The 18002-nt window shown below is 39.6% G+C and overlaps 1 protein-coding gene across 7 annotated transcripts in view; it reads right to left on the bottom strand.

The window, feature by feature from the left end:
- Positions 1-439: 439 nt before the first annotated feature.
- The window catches only part of FSD1L (fibronectin type III and SPRY domain containing 1 like), a 254699-nt gene continuing 237136 nt past the window's right edge, over positions 440-18002 (bottom strand). For all 7 annotated transcript variants that reach the window (XM_069239766.1, XM_069239774.1, XM_069239791.1 and 4 more), the window contains 3 exons: positions 11603-11854; positions 4376-4464; positions 440-1244 (listed from right to left, as the gene is read on the bottom strand). In XM_069239766.1, coding sequence (XP_069095867.1) covers positions 1125-1244; positions 4376-4464; positions 11603-11854 — 461 coding nt within the window. In that variant the 3' untranslated portion in view covers positions 440-1124. The remainder of the gene's footprint in view (positions 1245-4375; positions 4465-11602; positions 11855-18002) is intronic.

The following is an 18002-nucleotide window of genomic DNA, read 5'->3' as shown; positions in this document are numbered from 1 at the left end:
GCATCAAGCAGACCGGTGCACGGCAGAACGCTACACCTCTTGTGACCACAGTCGTCCAGTGCCTGGTGACCCAGTCAAATATAGTGAGTGCTCTTACAACAAACAGTATTCACATGACAATTCCGCCACGTTCGTTATAAAGTGCAGAAATGCTCCTGAAATACCACTCCCTGGGTTGAGTGTGGTTGCCAAGTATTACCACTGTCATAAAATCATGTAGTAACCCAGATGGAAGCTTGAATTCCAACACTGAAGGAAGTGTTGAGGAGGGAATGCTCAATATTGTGGGTTAGACTGATGGGTTGGTTGGTTTGTGCATGAGAAATTAATCGGACATAACACAGGACGTACAACAGTGTTCCGTGGCATATATTTAAAAGTGGACCCTTACAAAAGGCACATCGTGACAGTGGGAAATGCAACAGAATGACGACAAATAGACAATTTTTCCGTTTATTTAACTCCAAAGCAGACTGAAGGAGTCACGCTACAGCATACTGTTTGAGGTTAGTGCAAGTCTACTCCAGCTTTGGCTTGTTGTGTCTCATCTGTCTTCCTTTGCAGCAGACGGTTACAGACATCTGTGTCCTCACCATTGTCAAGCCAACATTGGGCATTTCCCCAAATACCATCACTTCAATGAATGAGTCTTTAAAAATACTCGATGTGAAATGTATTTGCATTTGAGAGCTTTTTTGTTAACAAATGTTTCAAAGAATGTTTTTTCGGACACAGACCCAGACTGCCAGCGCTGGGGATGTTGTGTCCTTAAACCGATAAGAAAAAAAATACCAGAATATCCAGGACAAAAAAAAATCCCAAAAACCAAGGCCAAAATGAAAGCACGCAGCCTAACTCTCATTCCTGTCACCTAGTCTTCACAACCGCAGCCTCTACAGGAGTTCTCTATCACGTGCGTGGAAACAGTTCAGCCAACACTCCAGATGTGGGCTCCCGGGCCAGGATCCCGTAGCAGCAGCAGAGACGCCGGTTAGGAAATCCTTTGGATCCATTTGCTCACAAACTCCTGTGTCAGGTGACCGTACAGAAGGTAAACAACAAACAAACCCACTCACGCTGGAGCAAAGCCCCGCCCACTTTTCTGAAAACTGCAGAACATGACACTAAGCAGCGTTGTTGAGGCTGTTTGCTGAACCGCTCATTCCGTTTTCGCTTTTCTGCAGAGTTTTCACCGCACTTGGTACCTGCAGTCCTGTGTGTAATGTTAGTCCACCACACCAAACCTAGGGACGAGAGACAAAATATTTACATATATTCATCCTCTGTACTCTGAACCCACTAATACAAAATTTCACGGTATGTAAAAATTGCATACTAAATAAACAACACAACCTAAGATTCCTAGATAGCAAAATGGCCACATTAAACGTCAAGCCTTGTTGAAATCTAATTTAAACGCACCAGTTGGTGTTCGATTTGTAATTAAAGGATAATGGATGGTCCAATGACAGTGCATTGGTCTATTGATCTAACAAGCACTGGCAAAGCCAACAGGTCTGGCCTTGTTGACCTATTGGCTTTGTCAATAATGTTTGCCGATGCTGTGCAGCATCTGCAAAAATAAACAAGGCAGTAATAAAACTGCCCTAAGAAGGGACAAACGTAAAGCATTTACTAATGGTAACAAAGGATTTTTGAAAGGCAAGCGCACAAATGAGTAATAGTGATGGGCGTGCGGTGGACATGGTTAAGTGCCCACAGATAGATCACAACACATTAGAGCACTTGTGCACCCGACCTAAAAAGCCTTTGGCCGAAAAAGAGAGAAACGGTAGAAGGACGTGGCCGCAGCTGCAGAACACTTCATTCTGTAGGCGTGTGCGTGCGTGATGACGAATTTGGTGCACATAAATAAATATATGACCACATGGGTTTGAGAACAGGAACGGGGTAGTGTGTAGGGGAAAGGGAGAAACTGAGGCACACAAAACCACTTCATAGAATGTGGAGCGTCCCAACAGAAAATGGAAGCTGTTGGACCTTCCCAATAATATTACAAGTACTGCAAGGGGTGGGCTTTTCGGTGAAGCGGGTTGGGGGAGGCGAAGTAATATGTATGGGCATATATTTGAGAGGAGGAAGAAGCACAAAACGACAGACAGCAAGAAAACACAAAATTATAGACAACTTAATGAAAAAAACAAAAGTAGTTCCCTAAATCTGAGCAGCTGAAGGGTACAACTTCATCTAGTAAAAAAAACAGCAAAGAGGATTTGCTCCAGGGAGGGACAAACACAACAGGAAGGTAAGCCAACAAATACAAATCTAGCAAGCGAGAGAAGTCGACCAGTAAGCAGTGGGCAGGCTCTAAGCCCACTCTAAGTTGTGATATGGTCCACAAGAAGCTTTTGGTTTTAAAATGAGACATAAAAACTGCACAGGGATTGCGTAGAGAGGCATTTTTAGATTAGTCTTCATGTATGGAATCCAAAAGGGATTCGGCCCAACAAACGTGATTATCTAATATTCTATCTCTTGGCATACCTATTTAAAACTAAGCAAAAGTTAGAGAGGGGCCCTTTTATTTACATGTTGGCCCCGGGTGATGGGGTCTCTCAGAGGCTCGGGGGGGTCCTCTCCCTAAAAATAAATAGCATTGCCATGGCCTCCCTACATGCCCCCCTCCAAGGTCCCCAGCTGGTCAGGGGACGTTTCTTCAAAAGATGCAGGGGAGCCTAAGCTTTTTTGCCATAGATTTGCAGATCCTCTCCTAATTTTGCAGGAAAAAAAACAGCTTTTGGCCAAGACGGAGTTTCTCTGCGACCATACCACTAGGCCAAGGGGTCCTATTTCTTTTGTTGCATTTTATTAATTTTTCTTGGACTCAGGGCTGAGCCCTAAGTCCGAAGTCCTGTTGGATCAGCAAAAGCTCTGTGTTGTGTCCCTAGATATACTATTTTGTTTGGCATTCATTTCTCAAAAAATACTAAATGGATTTACACCAAAACACACTCTTTCTAGATCAATATCTAGCTTTCTGCCTAATTTGGTGTAAATCTGCTCAGTGGTTTGGACTGTAGCTATGTCCAAAGTTCCTATGGAAAAATGGATGTGGAAAATGGGTTTTGGGACCTCCTATGTTTTCTCAGCCCCCACTTGACAGATCGCCACAACACTTTCCATGGGCAAACTAGTCAAGAAGTATCACTTTTGTGGAAAGTTTCATGGAGGTTCATCAAACTGCACCAAAGTTATTAGAAACACAAAAAATGCATTTCCTATACAACCATGATCCTAACTATGGTTACGAAGTGATGAATGCCACTGGGTTGGGGATGTATAACCAATAAGCACACGTTCAATGAAGAAAAAAAAGTTTAAGTGACGTTATAGTTAGGTGAACATGTCAGTTAAAACGTAATCTAAACATTTTTTAAAAACACACACACGGAAAACTCACCAGTTATAGTTTACTGAGTCAACTACAACTTGTGCCCACAATTCCGAGTGTTGTCATCAATGATGCCGTTTGAGATGTTATCAGTGATGTCATCAATGATGGCATTGAACATGTCATTTTTAATGCAATACGTGAGGTCATTAGTAGAGCATGCTGGTGGCACAAGTTCTAGTTAGATCAGTAAAATATAAGTGGTCAATTTCCTTGGTTTTTTTATTTTAAAAGGTTATGTTTTAACTGACATTTTCATCTAACTATAACGTCATATTAACCTTAGATTTTTCACTGAATTGCTGAGCTTTTTAAAAAATGTAAACTACGATAATACTACTATAGCTAACGAAAATGTTATTTTAATGTTTGTTTTGCGTAAATTTATACTTAAAAAAAAAAAAAGGTAAAGTAAAATCTTATTACCATCCCTAAACTACCCCCTCTCTAAATTCTCCCTCCCCCACTCTCACCCTCCCTCCCCAACCCATGGGCAGCCAAAAGATAAATATCTATCAAAATCTATCAACAGAATGTCCAGGTCTCCACAAACAATAACTATTGTTAATAATTAGTGCCTGTTCTTAACCTCCATATGTATGCTTGTGATTTCCATCTAAGCCCATTTTTGCATATCTGCCTCTCACTTTTCTGATGTGGGAACCAACAGATATCCATGACTTAGCTATTAAGTATTCATATGTATTAATGCTAGATGTATAAACCTGTTGGCACCTTGAACTTTTGGAGGTGTAAGAACAAACCCAGCAGACAGAACTCTGCTTTCTTCAGGTACAGATGCACGTGCAATGTGTTTTTTTTTTCCACAAAAAATTACTACAATCCTAACGAGTCACAGGACCTTTTTTATGGATTTCTTATCTGAAGCACGCCAACCTTTAAAGTCAAAACATTAGACAATGTGCACTGCTTCACAATTATAACTCATCCCCAAACACTAACCATGAAACTGGGTATTAACGGCTGGGTAAATTTTGCTTTGAAGGTATGCAGTAACTGTTTCGTGCTTGCATTGTAAAATGAGAGTTGACCTAAAAGAAAAAAGAAAACATTTATTTACTAAAAGCAAATCATTTCTAAACAAACTTCAAAAAGGTCAGCCATCAAGAATCAAGCTCTCCCTTTAGTGTATAGTACAAGGGTCTCCAACCTTTTCTGTAGTTAAAGCTACTGCTGATCAATGAAAACTATTGTGAGCTACTGAAAGCTAAACAACTCACGTATTGTTACCAGACACACTCACGCCCAGCTTCATTAATGTTAAGCCTAATGTCCATAGAGCCAGATATTATGGCTTAAACAAGATACTTTGACTAGGGGCACTATCATGGGGCTGTCATGTGTTTCATTGAGAACGTGGCCTTTGGGAATGTATGAAAATGTGTGCGTATTAATGTGATATGAGTGCATGGGTGACTGAGAGCCGATGTCATACGGACTTGAGGCACAGGATGCCTTTCGTCATATGTGGCACAGTTACATACATAACAGACATAAAACCATTTTTTTTTTTTTTTAATGGGAAAAATATTAAAGTGCAGAAAAATGTTCTGTTAAAACGTTCATAATATGGAACATTTTTCTTCACTTAAATTTGGATGTATTTTTCAGTTATACATATAGCACAGTGTTAACCGGCCACTGGGAGCAATAGGCCTGCCGGTTGTAAATGTGACACTTTGAAATGGGGAACAATTAAAATGAAGATTTAACTTAATCATTAGGGTAACTTTTCATTTTAATGTTCAACTGAAAAGCAATCAGAAACATAATTTTGTTCTCAGGCTCCAATATTGTGTTGACAAGGACTTTTATTTAAGAGTTAAATACCTCAGTGCTTCTGTTCTTCACCTCTGTGACCCAGTCCAAGACTCTGTCATAAATCTGACTGAGCACTGCTAATTTCCAGGCCCTGCTATCTGCAGCTTGATGATAATAATGTAAAATAAACAAAGCCTATGCTCAACTTTAAAAGGAAATTGTGACCTTGTGCTTACTTAAAAATGAACTCCAGACTGTGAGCTACTCTGAAGGCTGGGAGATACTAGTAGCTCGTAATCGACTAGTTGGAGACATCTGGTCTAATACAAGACTTAGTAGACCCATGTGCTCACTGCAGAGATCAATGCAACTTGAAGGTCAGAGTTTTGAAACCTAAAGGGGAGCATATTCAGCAGAAGACTCAATGACAGGAGTGCTTGTGTGGAACCAATTCAGTTTGCAGTATACACTATACCAACTGTTATTATAACATCTCACCCGAGTTGATACAATTTTACTATTTTCCTCCTGGATGAGGCATAGAGCGCAGCTCTTTACCCGTATTTCTGGCCTACAAAATTTCTTTTGCGAGAAAGAATTAGATTCTTTGCAACCTTTCATTTTCAAAAGACAACATATTTGGACGATGAAAGACCTTGTTCTGGTGGCAAAATAACTGATGTTTCCCATATCAGTTTTTCCCAATGATCTCAAAGTAAGAGTTTCTAGTGTCCACTGGCACCTTCGTCTCAGTAGTTCTAACAAATTTCCTCAACACTGAGTTCTCAGTTGACCCTGTTAAAGAATGTCTATCAGACCCTTCATAGGTTAGCTCCTTTCTACTAGTATTCCTAAAGGCAGTTTATTATCTATGTGCTATGCACCCCAATTAGCAAATCATTATATATATGAGTTACAGTGCTTTGGAATACCTGTAGCCCCTTTGCCAAACAACCCTATAAACACACTGGTTTCTGCATAGAACAAATGAAGCGTCCTAATGCTCGCATCTGTCTTTCAATACTTTGTTCCCAGATGGACAACTATATGTCTATTTTGCTAGGGCTGCCCACAGCATGTTTAGGACAAAATAAGAACAGATCGCAGTGAGCCAGAATAACAGTGTTGTGGCCTATCAAGCAAAAAACTGCTACTACTTTCCTAGGTTACCTTGGGTTCACGAAACTGAACGTCTAGCCTACTAAGATACTACATATAAATAAACCTCCATAACAGGCCAATTTACTCAATATCTTGCACAGACAAAAAGAGAACTAAAAAGCAGGAACTCCATCTGCTCCATTCAGATCTCTCCAGTCTCAAAACACATCTGTCTCCAGAGCAGTGACTGCTTTCAGAAACTCTCTTCTAGTTTATTCACAAACCAAAGTTTCTCTTGGTTCATCCAGAAGACATTTAAACTTCCACTTTCTGATTATATTTGAAACCAGAATGATTTTCTATTCTTATATAATCCTTCTCTAGTCTTGGATACCTGTGAGAGAGAATTATTTATGTGTTCTAATGTGAAGGCCCCTAATATTTGTAATATTGCGTAGGAGTGATGTGTAAAACGGTCACTTAATCTGGGTGAGATGACTCAAAAGAGGTCATGTCCCTCCCCTGGTAGATGGCGGCAACAAAACAGGACGTAATGTGTGGTCAAGCAAGAAAATATCTGAAGCAGTCCAAAATGAACCATCTGTAGGCACAGTATTATCTGTAGCAGAATCTTGATTTTTCTAGATACTCCCAATTCCTACCATGTAAGGGATATACTTGATATAAGCAATTTCCTTGATAAAAGTTACCGATTGCACCTCAGTCTCACACCGGTTAGACAAGCTCCTTTCTGTCCCAGAAAAGGGGCTGTTTATAAAGAAAAAGGCTCCTCTCACTGAATCGTCACTAGTTATCAAATACTTACTATTGCACAGCATTGTTAAGATTTTTTTTGATCCCAAGGCCTATCTGATAACACTAAATATACTTGTAAAAGGGCCGAGGACTGAGATAACAGTGTGTCCACAAACGTGAAGTTCACCAACCATGAAGGCAAAATGTTTTTTTTTTTTAATATAAAGCAGTTTAGTTTATTTTCATGATAATGGCATGTCACAACATCATCCATCTTATGATTGGTTTTAAAAATGTGTTTTATTAAGAATTACAACTCCGAATAAGAAGGGCGATAAACCAAACAATCAGAAAGCAGAATAACAAGAAGAAAATCATAAAAGTGAAGGGCAGCCAAAATGACAAAATAATAATTATAATGACTATTCTAATAATATTGTACATATCCTAGTGACCAATCTCGGATACTGTTGACTTGTAATGTATTTTGACCCACTCAAGCATTTACACAGTCACTTTCTGTATCCTTTACTACCGAGTCAATGCATGCTGGTAACAGTGTATGTAAATGGTCCCACAACCAGGTTCTAGGTATTCCATAGTTGAACGCTCCAAACAATCCTGCTCATTTGGGAATTTACTTTGGGATGGAAGGGTGGGTTTACTGACAGTCTGCTCTTGATTGTCATCAGTACTGCATCTACAGAAACGAGACATAACCCACGGGCTATGTAACCAGAATTAACTTTTGCCAAGACTGAAAGTGTTGAATATAGCCTAAACATATACATTTAATATCAGTGCTTCACATAATGTGGTGGACAATGTGCATATTGTGTTCCTGGATTATGATATCCGTCAATGTGGATTATCGTGGACGAGGGAGTCAGGATGCATGTGATTACTGGTTGGCGTCAGTAGGTGGCCACCAATATGTGAAGCATTACTTGTTGTGCAATTCTATAAGGTGTGAAGATGGCTTTTTGTAAATCATTTGCTATAATGCATAACATTTTAAGAGATTGCTACTACATTTAGGCAGCGTACAAAAAGGACAGCAGTATCTCATCCCATTTAATCTCAATGAGTTTTTAAATACAGAGCTGGTTTTCCTCTCTATGGGGCATCCGTCTTCATGTTATCATTATTAGGCGAGTCGTCACTTCTGGAACTTGTGTATTGGGACCATACCAATATTTTTATATGTTAGATTCTGGAGCCTCATATTTTATTTTTATAGATGTTGGATAGAAAGAAGTTATGTGGTCTGAAAACTAATGTACAAACCAAGTTTTTAGGCAAGTGAGTTTTACAGCAAACGGAACGTGTTGCTGGCTAAATTGATTATATCACAAAGAGCATTGGTAATTCAAAGATAAGGCAGCATTTAAGGGTGTAGTATGTATGTTTTCACATGCACAGAATCAAATATGCTGTTTATTACCACTGTTGAGTGTGAGGAAGGGACATAATTCATAAGAGGGGAAGTCCCCTATCTCTACACAAACATGATAGTAGCATATTATATTCTGTGCATATGCATAGATGGTTTATCTCAAGACATTTTTCATGTGTATGTGTTTAGTAAAACGTCTTTAACCAAAACCAGGATTCAAGATGTTAAATGTGTGCAGTAAACTAAAATCTCATTCAAGAAACCTCAAAACAATTAACAGAGTTCAGTCACTCCTATACCCTGATTATGCTGCCATGAGTGAGCATGAAATGTCAGTTTGTCATGACCACTGTATATAAGGCCTGGACTACAAATGTACGTGAAGCATATTTCAGTTAAACCAAATAAGAGTTTTTTTTTTGTTTTGTTTTTTAATAGCATGCATCCTGAACAAACCTAATTAGTGGCTCTTTCAAATTAGTTGTCCAAGGAAAATGAGTGTGTGAAGCGAAGCCCCTTGCCTCGTTTTTCCTCTGTCCTGTTAATAGCAGGAGATCCCAGAGAGGCAGTGCTCAGATTACAGCCCTTGACCTTGACAAATTGAGTGTTCAATACACGTTTTTCATTCAAATTCCGTTTTCCACTTAGCTGTCCTGTATTCAGTTTCTTTGTCTTTTAAGAACTACATTAGGGAGGAGTAGAAGCACTGCCGGGGGTGCTGGGTCCAACTCCAATTAAGGTCACTAGTTCCATGGGGCAATGGCAGGGCCACTGTGGATATTCGGCTGGAGCCAGTTTCCGGTCTTGCCTGGTTTGCCCATCTCTATTGGAAGGAAGTTCACACTGCTGGTTTCCTACAGCACTATCAGGTCACTAATGGAAGGAAGATAACACTGCAAGAGTTCTTCAGCAATGGCGGCAAGACAGGGGAGTCACAGTGCTATGGTAACAGCACTGAGAGGGTGCTGCTGGTACAAAGCTCATACTGCAGAGTCATGTATCAAAGACATGCTGCTCGAGGAAGCTAACATGCCTGGGATCCTATGGAGTGCACCACAGAGAGAGAGGCCACTGCTACAGTCCATGCTGGGTAAAGGTCATATTACTTGAAAGTGTTCTCTGCTCCAGGCATTCTACACCACAAGCAATAACTGCCCCTCCATTCAGAGCAGGATGTTAAGCACCGATCTGAAGTTCAGCCACACAAGGGGTTACTATTTGCCAAGAAAAACAAGCAATGGCTAGTCCAAACCTGTCAGCGGCATCAACCAAGACCAGTTCAGACCTCAACGTTCATACATCACCAAGTTGCTTGGATTCACCCTGGACACCTACCTCAGTCTCAAGTCTCTCAGTCTCAGCCTCAGTCCCAAAGATCACACCGCCAAGAAAAAAGGACAGCCTGGTACCATCAGAGTGAAGGCAGTAATGTGCAAAAATGAAAACTCTAAACCCAGGGAGCAACATTTCTGTATCTAGTAGGGCTTCAGAAATCCTGCTCCAGAATGAGCTAAGGGCGTACCTCTTTAAAGAGCACATCACAATGCAGTAACAGTCCCTCCAGTCAGTCGTTGACAATGCATGGGGTTCCACAGTGGATATGCTAACATTACATTGATGATTATAATACCTTCATCGGCTTCATCCCAATTATTTTCAGGGGGGAAAATTGAAGTATTCCCAAGGTCAGACTTATATCTCCATATCTCCCACCTACCAAAATAAAGTAAAAGAATGGGGAGCCGCGGCCAACAGGTCAAGGGAGATGTTGGTCGAAAAAAATGTGGGAACCACTGGCTTAGGTCATTAACAGTATGCTCATTTTGGGATACAAGGGAACTTGCATACTGGGGCTCTACCTGAGATCAGAGAGTACCTGCACTGAGGCACGTTTCGTGGACATGGCACTACTGGCAGCTAAGTGGCAGATAACAAGCTTTAAGAGGCCTTTTCTTGGAAGTACCTAGGTGACCAGTAGCAACTGGACCTGGTATGGACCCTGCTGTTGGCCTCTGCCTGACACCCTGTGAGTCTGTAAGTGCCTCCCTTAAGGGTCCTGGGGCCTTAGAAGTGCACTCCTGTGGTTGGCTGGGACTTAAAAGACTACGTGCCTGATTTAGAGTTTGGTGGACAGGTTACTCAGTCACAAAAGCGACTGAAATCCTGTTCGCCCTATTACAATTCCCATTGGCTATAATGGGATCGTAATACAGCGGATGGGACATCCGTCATACTCTAATTCAGGCCCTAAGTCATAAGGTAAAAACTTTGACCAGGACGAACATGGTTATTGTCTCCGACCTATGCTCCATTGTGGTCTACATCAAACTGCAGCTAGGTCCTGGTCTACCATGACCATTAACTATCAGTGGTGTTTTGTGCTTCTTGGTGCTCTTTTTATTTAAAACTTTAAAAAAATCATATGTCTGGTTCTCATAATTGGACTTTATCATTTGAGTTATTTGTTTTAATTTAATTTAGCTCTATTTTTCTAATTCAGTTTTGGATTTTTATTTTTTTGCACTTTGACTTCATAACTGTTTGGTACTGCATAAATAATTTATCCATTGTCCTAAGTTAAGCCTTTCTGTACTGTCCCATAGCTACAGAGTGCTGGGCTCAGGTTAATTTAGTGTAATTTAGTTACTGAGGGTTCAATTATTCATATAGGTTGGTAATTAACCACCCAAAATAATAATCTAGTTTCTTACATCTTCTAGTTCATATGGTCTGCTTATCTGAAGATTCCTCTTCCACGTTAAAAGTGCTGCTTTCAATGAAAGCCCCCAAGTTGTGGTGATGTCTCCTCCTATGGACATGGTTTCTGTCCAATGTCCTTTATTATTATCATTATTATTATTTTTTTTTTTTAAAGGAATCACGAATTACTTTTCTTAACAGATGAGCTGCCATTATAATTTCTACCTTCTGTTGTCCTTACACCTAAAGGTGTGTATGTGTAAGTAGTGTGAACGAGACAGAAATAATATAGTTTTATTTTTAAAGCAGGTTATAGCTTTAGAACAAGAAATCACTTAGCATCTTTCATATTTCAACAAATATTCCTAGGTCTGTGCTGCCCTTAACTTTAATGAAAATGCAAAGATGCACACAAAAAGTGCAAGAATAAATGGGTGAGAGAAGGAAATACATACCTCCATCTACGTCACAATACACCCCTATCCTTTCTGGAGCTGGCATCTCCAACCCTCTGGACTTGTTGTTGTGTTTTGCAGCAAAGCTAGCCTGCAGCCAGTTGTTGACATGAATGCACCAACTTGTATTCGTCCTTCCCAGCTGATCAAACTTTCCCAGGCTTTTGTATGCCACTCCGATGCTGTATGACTTGCAGTCCTTTTGGGCTCTCACTTCCCAGTAGTGCTGTCCACTTTCTATTATTGTGTCTCCTTAAATACACGAGAAACAAAACAACTTCAGTGCTCCAACAGCCATGGCCTCAAACAAGAACTATCATTCATGCCAATCATGATTAGCCATAGGAGTGACTAGATGTTACTTATGAAATAAATAAAAGCAAATACGTTACTTAAATATGTTCCACTTCAATAACATGAACAAATGGTCCCCTATTCACAAAGTTGAATTGACACGCAAGCCTACACAAAATTTCTTCTTACTCTTTGTAGCAAATTAACTACTTTTGGCTATTCATCATTTCAAAGTGAAACTTTATTTACAGTTCTCTATCAACTAAAACAGGAGTGGAGCCCAATCTGCAAATGTAAATTTGCTAATGGTAGCTTTTTACACATAGACGGAAGGCTCGATTGGAGGCGGGGATCTCCCGATGGCAAAGTATAGGGAATTTTTTAAACGTTTGTTGAACTTTAAAGAAAAATAGTCAAATGTTTTTATGCTAAACATTAATGTAAATTAATTTAAGATATTTAATTTAAATGTAGAACAACATTAAAATATTCTACAGCATTAACTTAATATTAATTACATGTTTATGTAAGCATATTAAATACAATTGAAACTATTTTTATAGGTAAAATTTGTATTTATGTATTGAATTATTAAACGTTATTTATGCAATAGTGTTTTTAAATAATGATACATTTATTTATGAAATGTTTAAATAATTTAAAATAAATCAATAATGATTTTTAATTTATTGATAATTTCTTAAGCATTTTGTTAAATGTATATAAATATTTTTAAGATGTCTAAATAACGTATTTATTTTTAACACTAGTTCTTATGGTGTTCTATCTTAAGTTGCATTCTCCATTACTGGAGTTTGAGGTCAAGTGGTTAGCCACGTATTGTGCTTGGCTTATTTACAGGTCTTAGCTCAAGTACATTTACTAGGGTTTTGGGTCTATTTTGGCTGTAGTAACTTTAGAAGTGCCATTTGTGATTAGGAACAGGCTTGGTCTTTTGGGAGGGGTGCATGTTCTTCCCTGAATCCCTTCCTAGCCCTCCTTCACCCCTTTATTACTCCTCTCAATCCCCCTTCCATTTAGTAGTAAGCATTCTTCATTTTCCAGTCACTCCCCCTGTCCTTCCCACCTTTACTACTAAAATGTATTTGAGCATGTGTAGACATCTCTGCAGTCAGGTCAGAGGTATTTAGACAGAAAAGACAGGAAGAGCTGAGACCTCCACATATGTATTTGTTAACACCATTTCGTAGTATGTAAGTAGTACTACTGTAGTACTCTAAACGTTCTACAAAATGCAGTTTGTGAATAGTGCTTAAATAACGTACATACCTGAGCATCTGAAAGGAAGTTCTTTATCAGGCCTCAAAAAAAAATCACAAAAATGTTACTAGACCTGCAGGTCAAGTAGCTTGAATAATCTACTTGACCTAACTGCAATGTACTTGGACCCAGAAACGGGTTTCAAATTGTGTGATCATAGGCAAATATTGTATTTTACAGTCGCCTTTTTCTTCATTCTCACATGAGTGCACCTGCAAATAGGAGTTCAGCATTTCTGCTGCTGCTGCAAAAAAATATATATCTTTTGCTTGATTAAATACACGGAACGTTCGCCCCATGTATAATAAATCTAGTCCACGTATAGGGTATGATCCATGCATGACTTGCCTCTTAGTTTACTAATAGCTTTGCCATCAGGGAAGGAGTGTTTCTCAGTTTATGTTTAAACACTCACTATTAATAAATATATTACTAAAGCATGATGTGGTAGCGCACTGTCATTTACAGACAGTGAATTTCCAGGAAATGTCCAAAAATCTTCCCACTATCTTGCAGCTTTACTTATAAAACTATATAGTATATTAACAATAATCTCTGCAAATTAGGTTTCAGAAAACATTTATCATAAGCACATCACCAAGTAAAGTGCTCTGACTTTTTTGCATTCTATTAAAATATTTTTTTCATCACACAGAAGTAGAAAAAATGGTCTTTCACAGCTACTGAAATATATTTTGAAATGTGTGTAAAGTTGACTTAGTTATATAAATGTAGTGTGTTAGGAAACACCTGATACCAAAAGCCTTTCATTTCACATAAGTGAGACAGTTCACCTTACCAAATCCTGTAACTCTGCAGTCACAAAGGAAAGTATTTGCATTGCAAGAAGACAAACTGACGTTTGGCCTCTGTCTCTAAACACAGAGCAAATGTGACGAGAATAAGATTTAAACGCATCTTAATTGTTAATTGTTTCTGACTGAACAGAACACCTGTTCTTTGTCCACTCACCAGAAGGGTAGAGTGGAAACTAAAAATAGCTCGACCTCATTAAATAAAACTCGCCATAGCGAGTGGTCGAGTACATTTTTCTAGCCCTGTTTATTGCCTGCTTCAAGGTAATGCCACACAATAGTTATGCCCCCACCTCTTTCCACTACAAAGGACTTCCCAGTGGCACCACAACATAGTTACAGAAGGAAGACCATCTATTTGCCGGACAAATTATTCTGCTGCCAATGTGCACATGACGAAATTCAGCCCCGTATTAGTGTCACATAAACAAAATGATGTGTTATGGAACTCTAGATGCAAATCCTTTCATTTCCACAAAAGACGTGGGTTCTCATGTTCTCAAAAATATTTCTGTAGCAGCATTGAGGTGAACTATATGCGTTCTTGTACATTCAACATGGGAAACTAGATACAACCAGACTAACGTTTAAAGACCAAAATTAATCAACCAATGGATTTTGTAACAATGGGAATATTTGTGTCTCCATCCTAACCATCAAAGTGAATAAACTAATCAAGTTCTTCTAGCAGTGTGAATATACTAAAAGTACATTTTAAAATCCCTCACACCATAAAGTATTACTTTTCTATATGGGCACTTTTGGCCTAAAACATACCGGATTGAATGCGCTGATTCAGTCGGACCGCAATGAATTTAGGACTGTAGATATTTGGGAACCTGTAACTTGAAGCAGTTTATTTTTGGATTGCGCCCAGATTACTTCCAGATTTAAATGTTGGACCTATCTGACTTGTCTGGTCATTGACCTTACGCTGCGTTTTCCTGCAGCGTTCCATACATAACGCCTTGAAAAATCCCCAGGCTTCCATGCTAGGTGGGGGCGAAACACATGTTGGCTTATTATCACTGGGAGTTTTTTTTTTTTTTTTTGCTTGTCTGCTTTGAGGATCCACTTGCATTGAAATAATTATAAATTCAATCTAGCGCTTCACTGTGTCATAACTTTCACAATGACTGGAATTGTCCTCAGAATCATCAACCACATGAATCAGTTTTGTCCTGAATAATTTCAAACATACTACACACACCTCCCCACCCCCCAACCCCCCCCACCCCATTGCGGAGGAACAACAAAAAGATCTCTGAAAAAGAGCCCTCTCGTGGGGCCTGTCGGGCAATGCAGCGGCGGCCTGACAAAGAGCTAGCCCTATGATGAAGCATAACACCCACTTGGGTGTGTGAGGGCACCAGTTCTTGATCAAAATGATTCCCTCTTGACCTTTAGGTTCCAACCACTCCTTACTTTCTATAGGAACAGCATTCTTCTGGTTTATTGATTGATTATTTATTAATAAACTTCACATTCACATAAGCACTAGCTCAGTGAGGTCTATGGTTAACACATAGAACAAAATGCCTGCCCCAGCCAAGTGATGATTCCTTCACATCCTAATTTAAGATGGCTACATAAATATTCAATTTCTTGCAGTCTATGTCTCCAGAGAGGGAGGCCACATGATATCCTGCTACTAAACCTAACAGGCAGTCTGATGGGTTTATTTGAGAATTCAGAGGTAATACATCGCCCATCATACAGAAAAATCAAGACAGGCCTTCATAATGGCATCAAATGAAGTGTCTTTTCCATTTCGTTTTGTACGAATGTCCAGGGCTAAAAGCTTTTTGATCAGAACTGAAGATAGGTTGACATGTTATCTCAATACCTCTGGAATTAAGTTACTGACTAAGCTGAGCAATTTTACGCTCAGTTGATCATTAAATCGCTAGAGTATCAAAGGAGATGGTGTCTCCAAAAATACTAAAAGTATCTTCCAAAGTAAGGTTTGGTGTAGAGCCATAATCAAAGTCCTTCACAAGTGTGGGGGATAAAGGATGAAACAGAGCGCTTGACCAAAACAGTCAAGCAGAATTGCCTCTATTATGGTAGCCTTTTTTAAAGTAGCAATACAATGTTTTTCCAGAGGACAAGTAATTACAGGTCTGAAAATTTTAGCAGCCCCCAAGACGTCAGTGCCCATTCAAGCATTTACACAGCTTACCAGCTCAAGTGCTCTTCTTAGGACATCACGTTGAACCATGAGAGGAAGAGTCACTATTAGTTCCCATTCCAAGAGGTGAACCATGTCTTTGCGCACTAGGAGATCGTTTATACACAACGAAACAATGGTGTTTTTCCTAGTGTGATACTTTTGCTCTGAAGTCACATTTACCTTTAGAAAATGTTCCATGATAGTCAACATACAGACTGTTTCCGGTTTGAGTTTTGGGCTAATAATAAGAGGAATGCTGTAGGTGCACTGTGAAAACAGAGCTTGGTATGTGGAAGATGAAAAAGTTTCTCACCTACAGTTTTGTAGTGGTGGTATCATTCCTAGATTAAAGTGCTTCAAATTATTCTCCACCGAGCTGGGGAACCGCGGAACATGTAACTTAACAGTAGAAATGGCATACATTTAAGGTAGCAATCGGTGTTGCTCACACACTTCATTATTTAGATCCATCATGCAGCCAACGTGGTGGACGGGTCTAAATTCCCTGAGGGGGCTTTTTTCCGATTATCATGGCAAACATTGCAAAGGTGTAACTCTTGTTCGGAGTGGATGTGGAAAGGCTGCAAATAAATGCATTAATTTTGTCTCTGGAGAACTGTTGCCAAGCCACAGAAAAGTAATTATTTTCCTCACCGGCATTTGATCTTTCATAGATTCACATACTTTTTATTCAAGTTATTATCAGTGCACAAAACGTAATTCGGGACACAGTGCCTACTTCAATGAATCTTATCCTGTAGCACCACATGTCAAACTGTGGACTCCTGTGTGCACTGCATATTCAGAGTAGCGCTTTGTAAAGATGCCCCGTTCACTACACTGCTGCCATGGAAATGTCCAGGAGAGATGTTACTGAGAAGATTGCTGCTCTAGATGCCATGATAAGAACCCCTTACTGAAGGCCTGTGGGTATTTATGAGGAAAAGCATGAAGAAGGTTGTACTGCAATTTGTTGCTTTGAGATTGCTTGTTAATTGTTGCCATAGTTGAAATACATAAGTAATTGCTCAGGTTCACGAAAACATGTCCAAGTAGAATTCGAGACATCATTTGACATTCAATTAATGCAGGACTCTCCACCACAGAAGATGGACTCTGGAACAAAGTAGTAAGAAGCAAGGTTTCGTTTAGTGAGAATCTTTTGGGATACTGAGATTTGATATGTCCTCTTTAGCCTGCCTCCTTATAGAATGTGGTGTTTAGCATCTTAGAAGCAAGCATCCGAGTTTCTCCTACTCACTCTGCTCAGGTGATGATGGGCAACAAGAAAGCTGGCCTTCCGGCTCTGCTGAGTATAATAGTCATTATCAACCAGCTGTAGGAAGTGAGGAAGTTATTGATGCAGTTGTGGCAAAACTGTATCCCCTCCCCCCCCCCCCCCCCCCAAGAGCATTTACACAGTCCTTTCCATTTTACTGCATGTGCTGTCCTAGTAGAAGGAGCCCTAAGCAGTTTATTGGATTCCCCTGCAAACCTATGATTTAACTTGATAACTTCTAAAATCCAACTTACACCACAATTGCTGCTGGAGAACAACCGGCATCACAAATTAACTCGCCACAGACCAAACTAACATAATAGATGAGTCTCAAGAGCACTTTTGTGGTGGGTGTTCTGATTAAACAGTCTCAGATAAAAGACAGCTGGTTAAACAATTTAGAAGAAGGGGGAGCATCAACGCACACACTCCTGCTTATATGTGAATACCTATTATAGCAACAAGGCTTCTGAGCATACCATAGTGATCCTGAGGAGCATCAGGACACACCAGATGAGATTAAGAGGATTCTGGGTGATGGTTTGTAGTTTAAGCAAA

The sequence above is a fragment of the Pleurodeles waltl genome, chromosome 1_2 (genome assembly GCF_031143425.1).
Source record: "Pleurodeles waltl isolate 20211129_DDA chromosome 1_2, aPleWal1.hap1.20221129, whole genome shotgun sequence".
NCBI lineage: Eukaryota > Metazoa > Chordata > Amphibia > Caudata > Salamandridae > Pleurodeles > Pleurodeles waltl.
The sequence above is the reverse complement of the archived record's forward strand: the minus strand, read 5'-3'. Positions and strand labels throughout refer to the sequence as shown.